The following is a 12641-nucleotide window of genomic DNA, read 5'->3' on the forward strand; positions in this document are numbered from 1 at the left end:
TTTGCAATAACTGCTTAAGTGTTTGATTTTTGTCACTTCTGTTTGTATTAGTCCATCGGCATGGAAATAATAGCAGTATGTACTTCAAACACCTCATAAAAATTTATCCCTGTAAAGCTTTTTGTCACTCACAATTAAATGCTGTTATTTTATCATTTTTCTGTTTTTATAAATCTTAAGTCTGTTTCAGCATAACAAAATTTGTTTTCTTTCCTACAAATTACATAAATTCTGAGTCATGTTTGGATTTTGCTTAAATGGCATAGTAAATATAGACTGTTCATTAATGAAGTAACTAGAATTGAAAGTTATTTTTCTTTTTCTTATTTTAGTCCTGCTGTCCAGTTGCTGCTTACTATATTTTTGGTTTGGAAATAGTCTTACTAGCTAATCAAAAGTTTACCAGATACAGTCTAACAAGGATGTATTGAGATGTCTTCTGTCTTAGCCTTCATATTTTTCCCCTAGAGATGCTTATCTCAGCTTTTGGCTGTAGGCAGCTCATTGTATTTTGAGGTAACAAACCTGCTACAATGTTTTCTTTCCTGCCAGACCTTAATGCCTCTACAAACTATTGTCCTATTTTTTTAAAGACCTTTTCTTACTTTATTGTACTCTGGAAGAATACTATTTCATCATTAGATATGGAAATGAGAGCACCTCAAATATCTTTAGCATTTGAGAATTCATTTTCCCTTCCAGAAAAACTGTGTTGTTATGTCTTTTTACCTATTAATGCAATCAGAACTTTATTCATCACAAAGGTTACCAAATAACATTCTGTTTTTACAATGGGATTGCATGAAATTCTTATTTTATGATTGCCATTGTTTACGTTTCTCTGCCATCTTCAATCCACATAGTCCCTTGCTCAGGTAGTAGAGTGTTTTCTAGTGGTAATTTTTCTCTATTAACCATGTTTATAATGCTCAAATCCTGATATTTTTTAAAATCTCAGGACATTAATTTTTCATCTGCATGTTTTATAAGAAAGTCATACAGATAAAGATGGTAAAAGAACAGGGTGATAATTTGTAGCACATTTAACAAAATCTTACCTTTTAAAATTATTTCAACCTATAACTCAGATGAAACATTTAGATCATTTGTGTGTATCTTTAACAGGGTATTAGTAAATAACAATTTAGTTAAAAACTGTTAATGTTCTTTGAATTTATAGTGTGTGTGTGTGTGTGTGTGTGTGTGTGTGTGTGTGTGTGTGTGTGTTATGCATAGCATCCTCACACATGCTCACTTGCCACAGTGCATGGGCAAAGGTCAGAGGCCAATTTTATAGTGTTTTCTGCTACCATGTGTGTGCCTAGGATCAAATGCAGGTGTCTTTACCCAGTAAACCATCTGGGTTAGCTCCAAACGTTGTTTGTTTGTTTGTTTATGGTGTAAATGTGCCTGTGTTGGCCATGTATGTTTGGTGTCCAAAGAAGCCAGAAGAGTATGTCAGATCATCAGAAAATGGAGTTTTGGATTGTTGTGAACCACCTGATGTGGGTGGTAGGCACTGAACTCCAGTCCTCTGTAAGAGGAGCGAGAGTTTTAACTACTGGTTATTTCCCTAGCCCTCCTCCCAGCAACTTTTAAATCAAAGTTTAAGGTCTAATAACAAAAGAATAGTTTCTTATATTTTGTGAATTTATATCTTAAATGTTTTTAGTGTCAAACTGCCTTTTTATTTTACACAGGATGATAGCAAGCAAGCACAGTTCTTAGCTCTGGCTGTTGTTTACTTCATCTCTGTTCTGATGGTATCTAAGTATCGGGACATACTAGAACCCCAGAGAGAGACCGTGAGAACTGGAAGCCAACCAGGTAGAAACATCAGACAAGAAATAAATTCGCCAACAAGTACAGGTAATTAGTACTTGGTTTTCATTATTTGGCATTGCACTAGTATTTGTTTCTTTCCTACTCTCTCTCTAATACATGTATACATGCTTGAACTGTACTTACTTAGAGAAATTTTAGATATTTACAGAATTGGTAGACTTGCTGATTCAATATTTGTAGATTGACACAAATATACTGGATATGTCTGTAAATATTTCCTATCATTCTCATATGTGAGTGCAGCTTTGGGGTTACTATTTTCTGTTTATGAATATAAATCATTAGATTATGTTATTTAATATGCAAGGGGCTCATGCTTTTCAACACACATCTTGTGAAACTTTTATAAGAATGAAAATAGGAGGTACTCGTATAGTTGTTCAAATTAAAAAAAAAATAAGATAAAATGCCAGTCTTTACAGACTAACTCAAATATTCCCTCCCTCATTCTCTTCTTGCTACTAAGTGAACACTTAATTCAGCATCTAAGTATTATATCAACTATATAATATTCAAAAAACACTTTGAATTTTGTACAAGTTAGAAAAAGTTCATACCAAGTAGTTTTAGCTAAAAGAATTAAGGAAAAGCAACATTGGGTTGTATTGACCTCATTTGCAAAATACTTACATGACAGGAGATATTGCGTTATTGTCTATGTCCACTCTAGAGGCAGTGGTATCTGGGAGAATGGAGCCACTGGTGAATGAGGCAGACTAAAGTCTCATTCAGTAGCCAACTTTATCCATAGCTTCAGGAAATTTATTCTATATGGGTTAAGAAAAGGTCACATGAGTAAACTTCTCATTAGTTAAAGGGTATACAATCACAAGTACAAGCTGCACATGGCAAAATCATGTTTTTCCATCAAGGCATATAAAGGATAGTTTAAACATTTGATTGAATAATAGCAGCAATCAATAATGTGCAATCTGAAGTAAACTCACTCCTATCTGCTATACTTGTGAGGAGCACCAAAACACATTCCAAGAACAATTCTGTGTTTTAAAGAAACTGAGGTCACAAGACTCTTGTTTTCTTGAAGTGTTCTCATAAACACTCAGAATTCTCCACACAAATCCATTCTTGGATCATGATCCAACAGTTGGCCTTTACTACTATGCTTGAAAACTATATGCTTTGTGGCAACTAATCATGTGCATTTCTGACCAAGTACATCAAGATTCCCTGTTGTTTGCACTATAATCTTGCTAACTCAATAGGTATTTCTTGTGAAGTAGATGTAGCTTTTGTTCTTGTATTCGATTATATTTCTTGAATTAACGTCTTCAAATTAAGGCTACTTAATCCACTGTATTAATATTCAGTGTGCTGGCATACACTAGATGTTAACAGTCATGCCACAGTAGTGCAGCTAAATAAGTCTAAAATGTAGCATACTGTAGGTATGTTACTGGATTAATTTATGGGTGATATTCTTTACTAAGTCAACACATACGCTTTATAAATGGATGTTTTAAAAGTGAGTAGATTTGTGATTAAACCAGTGCAACCTCATTTGCTTTTTACTGCTGTTAAAGAGACAAAGGATCACATTTTAGTCACAGGATTTTGTCGTTGCAGGTCACACTATTTCATTACAACACTATTGTTTTAATTTTATTCTGCCAACTAAACATCACCTTGCCATTCAGGTTGATGTTCTTTTAAAGCATACATCTTTCCTGTATGTTTTCATATATGTATAAAATGAACACTATTATAGTGAACCTTCTAGGTCTAGGTTTCTGGTCTGTGTGTCTTTTTTTCTTTTTTTGAATTAGAAACAAGATTGTTTTATATGTCAATCCTAGTTCCCTCTCCCTCCTCTCCTCCCCCCCCCACTCCAACTAACACCCTACCTATCCCATACCATTTGTGCTCCCCAGGGAGGGTGAGGTCTTCCATAGGGGCTCTTCATAGTCTGTCATATCCTTTGGGATAGGGCCTAGGCCCATCCCAGTGTCTAGGCTCAGAGAGTATCCCTCTGTGTGGAATGGGCTCCTAAAGTCCATTCCTATGCTACAGATAAGTACTGATCTACTACAAGGGGCCCCATAGATTTCCAAGGTCTCCTCATTGCCACCCAGGTTCATGGAGTCTGGATCAGTCCCATGCTGGTTTTCCAGCTTCAGTCTGGGGACCAAGAGCTCCCCCTTGTTGGGGTCAGCTGTTTCTGTGGGTTTCACCAGCCTGGTCTGGACCACTTTGCTTATCACTCCTCCTTTTCTATAATTGAATTCCCATTCAGTAAACAAGGAGGAGTCTAAGAGAGAAATACATGATTCCCTGGAGAAGGGGAAAGGGTCAAGATCTCCTCAGCAAATTGGGAGCATGGGGAGAAGGGAAAGGGAGCTAGGAGAATGAGAAGGGGAGAAGAGGAAGGTTGAGGGAGTAGGAAGGTTGAGTTGGGGGAAGAATAGAGGAGACCAAGATAAGAGATACCGTAATAGAGGGAGACATTATAGGTTTATAGAGAAATCAGGCACTAGGGAAATGTCTGGAGATCTACAGAGATGACACCAACTAACAATCTAAGCAACAGAGGAGAGGCTACCTTAAATGCCCTCCCCTGATAATGAGATTGATGACTAACTTATATGCCATCCTAGAGCCTTCATCCAGCAGTTGGTGGAAGTAGAAACAGACACCCACAGCTAAACACTGTGTATCTGTTTTTATGTTGCTAAAAGTACTCTTGTCAGTGAGTATATTGCCTAGTTGCTTTCTGTTAAAACCCCTTTTTCCCTCCCCCAGAGATATGTTCTTTAGTATTTTGTGCTTGTTGCAGTAATATAGAAATGTCATGAGTCTTTGATGTGGACTGCATTACTGTTGTTTTCCTTATCAAATATGGTTTCATGGTTTTCTCCACAGTTGTGGTCATACCGTCTATCCCTCATCCAAGTTTGAATCACGGACTTCTTGCCAAGCTAATGCCTGAGCAGAGTTTTACCCACTCATTTTACAAAGGTAATACTGACATCCTCTCATGACTCACTTGGTATTCTTGTTTCATGAGTTTTAAAATAAATATTCATGGTGTAATTATTTATAAAGAAGGTGTGTTATATTTCTTATAATGTGGCTACTGAGAACTAGTTATAGCTTTTGTTGCATTCCATTATATTTCTTGGGTTAACATTTTCAAATGAGGGTACCTAATGTATTGTTTCACTATGCTAGCCTACAATAGATGTTAGCAGTCATACCACAGTACTGTAGATAAGTTAGTCTAAAATGTAGCATACTGTAGATTAACTTAGAAAAAGAAAGACTGAATGTACTCTGGACAAACTGTCCTATGGGTTCTATGGATTATTTGATGTCTAGTCAGAACATAGTCTTAATACTCTTTAAAGGGATGCAGAAAAGTCTTGCATGAAAAAATGCATGAAATTAAATGCTAAATATCCAATAATACATTACTAAGCATGTTAAGAGGCTAGAAAATTCAAGCATAAGCAGAAAAGAAAATAAATAAATAAATTTGTAAGGAAAAATAAATATTACAAATAAAGGCATTAAAACAACAACCATTGGAAGTGTATTTAAGATGTGTTTCAATGAAAACAGTGAAGAGAGAATGAGCCCAGATAATGAAAAATATCACCAAAATGTCAGAGATGAAAAATACAGCAGCCAAAATGATGATGTCTTTGTTCCTATTAACAGAAAAACCAGATTTTTAGGAGGCAGAGCTCTCCCTTCAGTGGTCCCAAGATTTTCCTGTGTGCCCACCTTGCACAACTCATGGGGTGTTGAATGTAATGGGTTTTTCTCCTGTAATTGGTTACATTGTTAGTCACATTCATATGCAATAGTGATGATCCAGGTTGCAAAAGAGGAATTCAGAGACACATTGTAAATTGTGAGCAAGCCCCTGATAGCAACTTATAGGAACTAAGAAAGAAAATGTGAAATTGAGGCCTGAACTGAGTAGACAGTGATTTCTGCTGACAGTTGGAATGAGTTTTGAGGAGGACACTGAGCCCCAGATACCATATACCATATGTTTGATGTATTCCATACCTAACTAATGATGTCTTGACAACTTTAGAGTAATACTAGCAAAGTATTTTTTATTATACCTGCATGAGTTCTCATATTTTTGAGTGGGCAGGGAGTAATGGGCTTTTTAACATTGTGGTGAAATGAAATTTTCTTTGAGCAAATTAGTAACATAAACATTGTGTGGGGTTTGTTTGTGAATAAATGTATTCCTGAGTGACTGAAAATCTTCTAGAGTAATTTCCAAGACTTAAGGAGTTTGCTTTGGAATATCCATGCTCATCAGGAAATTCTCACTGTTGCAACATTAAGCTTATCTAAAAATTTTTGGAATGATAATAAAAAAAGTTACTTCCAGGTTAATGATGTTAACTTACCCGTCTTACTGGCATTACTGGCAGGATGGTAAATGATCTTAACTGCTGTTGTATACTGTAGTGTTGTGGTTATTTAGGGAAAAACTATTGGTGACAACAGAACTACAAGTAAACAATTTTTCTACAGGACAAGAAGCCAGTGTGATTTTATTTTTTGAAGATGAATAGGACTGGCTTTTTGGTGAAGTTCTAAAACATGTTCATGAATTCTGTATTTCCAAGTAGAGAATGACAATGTTTTTACATGTAACCAGGATCAAAAAGCAACATGAAAGTTAGAATATAGTTGGGCATGTGGGTATACACCTTTAATTCCTGCACTTGGGAGATAGAAACAGATGGATCTCTGTGAATTCAAAGCCAGCTTGATCTTCCTACATTTTGAGTTCCAAGACAGCCAAACCTGGGTGGGTGGTGTGTGTGTGTGTGTGTGTGTGTGTGTGTGTGTGTGTGTGTGTGTGTGTATGTGTGTGTCTATTCCATGGCTTTTATAGAATGTTTTAATTTGTATCTTTCTGTAATGGAAGATACAGTCAGAGAAGTCATGGATCTACAGTCCTTTCCACTATTTAGAATAAGACTATTTGTGTTGTTAATGTTACTGTTGAAGATTGAATACTGAGATTTGTAGTTGGAATTTTCTTTGGGCCACCAAAAAGCTCCCAAATAAAGACAAGGAGCCTTATTAATTATAAATGTTCAGCCTAAGCTTAGGCTTGTCCCACTAGCTCTTTTAACTTAATTTAACCTTTTTTTATTCATTTATGTTTTGCCTTGGTGCTTTTTAACCTTTCTTTCATTCTGTATGTCCTAATTTCCTGCTTCCTCCTTGTTTGGCTGTCTGGCCCCTGGTGTCTCCCTAGAGTTTCTTTTTCTTTCTTCTCCCAAGCCTCAGTTCCTCCTCCTCCTTACTCCCCTGCCTAGTAGTTCTGCCTATACCTCCTCCCTCACTGTTGAAGGTGCCTTAGGTAGTCTAGGTAAAACAGCAACACATCTTTACCTAATTAAACAAATGCAACACATCTTTGCATAGTTAAATATTCCACACAAAAATTGGCTAATGCTAGCATATTTTGATTGATTTGTGGTGCTGGGGGCTAAACTTGGGATGTAATAGATACCTCCTTTCATGCTCTACCACTGAGCTATGCCTCTTGCACCTAGGATGTATTTCTTGTTTTATTTTTGGAAATAAATTTAAAATAAGCATCCCAACTCTTGAATTGTCATCCAGCAACAAACTTCTTTGACACTTCTTTTTGAACTAAAACAAAACATGTTAATACATGATATTCTAAGAGCTGTATCATTTTTAGTTTAACTTGGGTTAAATATGTTAACTGGTTAAAAAACTTATCATGTCAAAAGTTTCAAATATTTATATTCTCATTGTTAGTGGAGCTGGATAGGAAGGTCAGCAATTAAGAGCACTTTCTGTCCTTTCAGAAGATATGAGTTCTGTTCTCAGGACCAAGGTTTGATTCTCAGGACCCACATCAGGCATCTCTCAACTGCCTGTAGCTCTAGTTCTAGAGTATCTGATACTATTTTCTGCTCTTCAAGTACCAACATGCATGTGTTGCATCATATATTTTACTCAGGAACACACACTCATAAAACAATGGATACGTAAATATTTTTTAAAAACATATTTGCATTTCTTTTATTGAATTGTTCTTTGTTTCAGCCATTTTCTTTGTCTGTGATGTAATAAAGTGAAGTTACAGATATAATTGTAGCTGCCTATTCCCCACTGCCATCTTCTGGAACATAATTTCAGCTTACTTCCTTTCTTCTGCTTATGGTTTAGTAGAATGAGTACTTCCAGAGGGTAGCAATGACTCTTCATTTATTTGATTTCTTAACTGATGAAAACTGTGATGTTTTAAGAGTTATATACAATGTGGGAAGATTGCACCAAACTTCTTCACATGCCACTCAGTGATATGTGGGTCATATTTTTGTGATAAACATTAGAACTGATTGGATATTTAAAACCCATTTTCATAAATTTTATGACAGCAGTATCTTACTATTAACTGTAGTTACCTTGTAGTAAAATATATCTATGCAGTTCTATAACTGTGTATCCTTTGAATAACTTCTTCCCAGTTTCTGGTAATAATTCCATTCTCTATATCAGTGAATTGTCCATTTCTAAATTGCACATAGGACTGAGAACATGTGGTATTCATCTTTTTGCATCTGCTTTCTTTTTTTCCCAGTTTTTCCACATTTTTATTTAAATTGAAAACAATCTTATTTTACATACCAATTGCATTTTCTTCTCCCTCCTGTCTTCCCACTCCCCCCACCATGTCCCCATCGCATCCATCCCCATCCATTCCTCAGACAGGGTGAGGCTTCCCCTGAGGGAACATCAAAGTCTGTCACATCATCTGGGACAGAACCTACCTGCCCCCCTCCCGCCCCTGTCCCTAGACTGAGTAAGATATCCCTCCAAAGGGAATGGGCTCCAAAAAGCCAGTTCATGCACTAGAGATACATACTGGTTCCACTGCCAACAGCCCCATAGGCTGCCCAAGCCCACCCCCCAACTGACACCCATGTTCAGGGGGCCTACTTTGGTCTTATGCAGGTTCCCCCGCTGTCAGACTTGTTCCCACATAGTCAGGTCAGCAGTTTCTGTGGGTTTTTTCATCACAGTCTTGAGACCTTTGCTCATTATTCCCACCTCTCTACAGCTGAACTCCAGGAGTTTGGCTCACATCTGCTTTCTTAAAATCATTTTATACAATGCCTTTGAGTTTGTCTTCTTTCTCACAATTAATAGATTTTATTGATGTTTTGTGGCTGAATAATATTCCATCATTTATATGTAAGTCTTTTTTTCTATTTAGTCCTCTGTTTATTTCACACCTTGAACATTGTGAAGAGCATTGTGTATCTCTTTGAACTACTGATTTCCTTTGCTTTGTACATAGGACCAGGACTGTAATTACTGATTACTATGCTGGCCCTATTTTTTTTTATCTATTTTTGTTTAGAAGTGCCTCTATACTATTTCTACAATGCCTAGACTAATTCACATGTCCAGTAACTGTGTACAGGTTTTTTACTTGGTATTTGTGATGCCATGCTTCAATATTTTGATCATACTATTCCATCAGGAAGAAAGTGATAGCTCATTGTGGTTTTAGTTGTTATTTGCAGTTGATTAGTGATGTACATTTTGTCATGCATAACTTTTCATCTTTTTAATTTTTAAATGTCTTTTTAGATCCTATGACTATTAGAAATTATTTGTCTTATGATGTTATTGTTATAGAGTTCTGTTTAGTTGCTTATATTTATTTTAATTTTTCTCATTCTATTGGTTGTTTTTATTTATTTATTTTGCTATTCAGAATCTAGTTTCTTTTTTGTTCTTTTTTTATTTGAATTACAAACAAGATTGTTTTATATGGCAATCCCAGTTCCCTCTCCCTCCTGTCCTCCCCTTCCACCCTCTCTCCCCTACTAAAACCCTACCTATCATATATCCTTTCTGCTCCCCCTGGATGGTGAGGCCTTCCATAGGGTGTCAGAGACTATCCCTTGGGATAGGGCCTAGGCCCACTGCCATTTGTCTTGGCTCAGGGAGTATCCCTCTATGTGGGATGGGCTCCCAAAGTCCACACCTATGATAGGGATAAGTACTGAACTACTACAGGAGGTCCTGTAGACTTCCAAGGTTTCCTCATTGAAACCCGTGTTCCTGGGGTCTGGATCAGTCCCATGCTGATATCCCAGCTATCAGTCTGGGAGCAAGAGTTCCCCAATGTTCAGGTCAGCTGTTTCTGTGGGTTTCACCAGCCTGGTCTGGACCCCTTTGCTCTTTGGATTCCAGTTCAGTTCAGTGATTAGTTGTGGGTGTCTGCATCTACTTCCACCAGCTGCTGGATGAGGGCTATTAGGTGGTATATAAGTCAGTCATCAATCTCATTGTCAGGGGAGGACATTTAAGGTAGCCTCTCCTCTGTTGCTTAGATTGTTAGCTGGTATCATCTTTGTAGATCTCCAGACATTTCCCTAGTGCCTGATTTCTCTGTAAACCTAAAATGTCTCCCTCTATTATGGTATCTCCATTCTTGTTATCTTCTATTCTCCTGACTCAACCTTGTCCCTCATGTCCTCCACATCCCTCCTCTTCTCCCCTTATCATTCTCCTAGCTCTTTCCCCTCTCTTCTTGTGCTCCCAATTTGCTGAGGAGATCTTGACCCTTTCCCCTTCTCCAGGGGACCATGTATGTCTCTCTTAGGGTCCTCCTTGATTACTAGCTTCTCTAACAGTGTGGATTGTAGGCTGGTAATCCTTTACTCTATGTCTAAAATCCACATATGAATGAGTACATACCATGAACTTTGTAGATGATGATGTAATATTTAATATCAAAAGGCTGGTGAAGATACTTGCCTTGCCATCAAGCCTGAGGACCTGGGTCTTATCTCTGGTGTCTACATGGTAGAAGGAGAGAATTGATTCCTGCAATTTGTTCTTTGATTTCTACACCCACATGGAGACAGTGTCATGTATGTACACACACACACTAAATATGTAAATATAGAAAATGTTTTCCATGTCTTTATAAACAGGCTGCAAGTTTTATTTTGTTTTATATTTGAAAAGTTAAAAATGTCTTAAATATCATGTCTGAAAGACATTAGCAAAATTTTATGTAAATACAAATAAAAAGTATTTAAAATTTCTATGATTGTTAATAACTTCAGCTAGGAAATAGCTTAGTCTGTAAAATGGTTGACACACAGGCAACCTCAGTTCAGTCTCCAGAATCTAGGTTAAAAATGAATTGGGTGTGGTTGCAGTGTGGTGGCAGGCTTGTAATCCTAGACTTGGAAAGGTAGAGGCAAGCAGGTCATAGAGCATACTATCCAATTGACTTAGCCAAATCAGTATGCTCCAGGCCAAAAAGACCATGTCTCAAAAAAACAGGTGGAAGGCTCCTGATGAATGACATCTGAGGTTGACCTCTGGTTTCCACACATGCTCTCGTATGCATACATAGGCACCCCTTTATACTTGTACCTACACAAACATGCACCAACTTGCCCCCCCATGCAAAATGTTATTATCTTCAATGAATAAAAACCTCTTACATATAAATTAAAAGAACACATAACTTAATGTGAAAAAGATGGACAAAAGCAAACATAACTAAAAATGAAAAGACATAACAAATAAAGCAAATAATTATTACATTTACTAATAAATTTATGTAGGAATAAAATTGTGACTTCTCAAACTTCAGAATTTGAAGAGTAATTATCTAAATATATTTGCTTTCTGTAGCATAAAAAACTTCCTTATGTTGCTGTAATACTTCCTCTTTAGTACTGTTTTAGGAAACTAGGGTATACCTATTACAGGATTCCCACCTGGGTCCTGGTGCTGCTTCAGAGCCCCCAAACAGCACACAGAGACTCTATTAGTTACAATGCTGCTGGCCAATGTCTAGGGCTTTTTATTGGTTAGCTCTGTCTTAAGTATTAACCCGTAACTACTAATATATATATATTTATACAAGGTCTTATCTTACCAAGAACGCCAAACTCATGTGTCCTCTCCTCTGGGATCACATGGCAACTCCCTATTTCATTTTCCAGAATTCTACTTCTCTCCTAGTCCCACCTATCCTGCTTCCCTATTGGCCAACAGTGTTTTATTCATTAACCAATAAGAGAGACATATACACAGAAGGACTTCCCCCATCATATAACAATAGCTGAAATACAAAGATTTTGTTGCTCTTTATTTATTGTATGGTTATAAATATGATAGACTATATGAAATTGTACATTTACATAAAAAATTCAGTGTTTCAGATTTAAAGTCACTCATTTTGTCTTACTATCACAGTAAGCTTTAAAGATTAATAGCTCATCTTATAAATGTGTCATTATTTGTAGGTATTCTACTCAGAATACTGAAAATGTTATATATTTCAGTTACATAAAGTTGAAATCATGTTTTTCATAATGATTTCTTAACTTGTTTAATGTAATTTCCTGTTTTCAATTAGTGAAAGCATCTCTCTCCTTTCTTATACTTTCTGTTAACTTCATAATTCAATCAATTATAATTTCCTTCTTTATATCTATTTTGAGTAAGTTAGTGATTTCCTACCTACTATATTGTAAGCATATGTAAAGGGAACAGAAAATATCTGTCTTTATCTGAAGAAAAATGGTCTAGGATATGAGGTAAATACTTCTAGAAATCATATAATAAAATGCACTATTGCAAATTATGGCATATATTAAGGAATAAAGTTTTAAGTTTTGAAAAGCTCAAGAGAAGAAATGTAATTTGGTTTGGGCATATGTCTCACAGGAAGTGATATTTATGCCAAGAACTAGGCATGTTTGGTTAGTTTGGGAAAAGAATGG

At 36.4% G+C, this 12641-nt stretch overlaps 1 protein-coding gene across 8 annotated transcripts in view; it reads left to right on the plus strand.

Annotated features, from left to right (window-relative positions):
* Nbea (neurobeachin) overlaps nt 1-12641 on the plus strand; it is a 525226-nt gene that overhangs the window by 157358 nt on the left and 355227 nt on the right. For all 8 annotated transcript variants that reach the window (XM_035451902.1, XM_035451904.1, XM_035451906.1 and 5 more), the window contains 2 exons: nt 1701-1869; nt 4723-4818. In XM_035451902.1, the coding sequence (XP_035307793.1) occupies nt 1701-1869; nt 4723-4818 (265 nt within the window). The remainder of the gene's footprint in view (nt 1-1700; nt 1870-4722; nt 4819-12641) is intronic.

The sequence above is a fragment of the Cricetulus griseus genome (genome assembly GCF_003668045.3).
Source record: "Cricetulus griseus strain 17A/GY chromosome 1 unlocalized genomic scaffold, alternate assembly CriGri-PICRH-1.0 chr1_0, whole genome shotgun sequence".
NCBI lineage: Eukaryota > Metazoa > Chordata > Mammalia > Rodentia > Cricetidae > Cricetulus > Cricetulus griseus.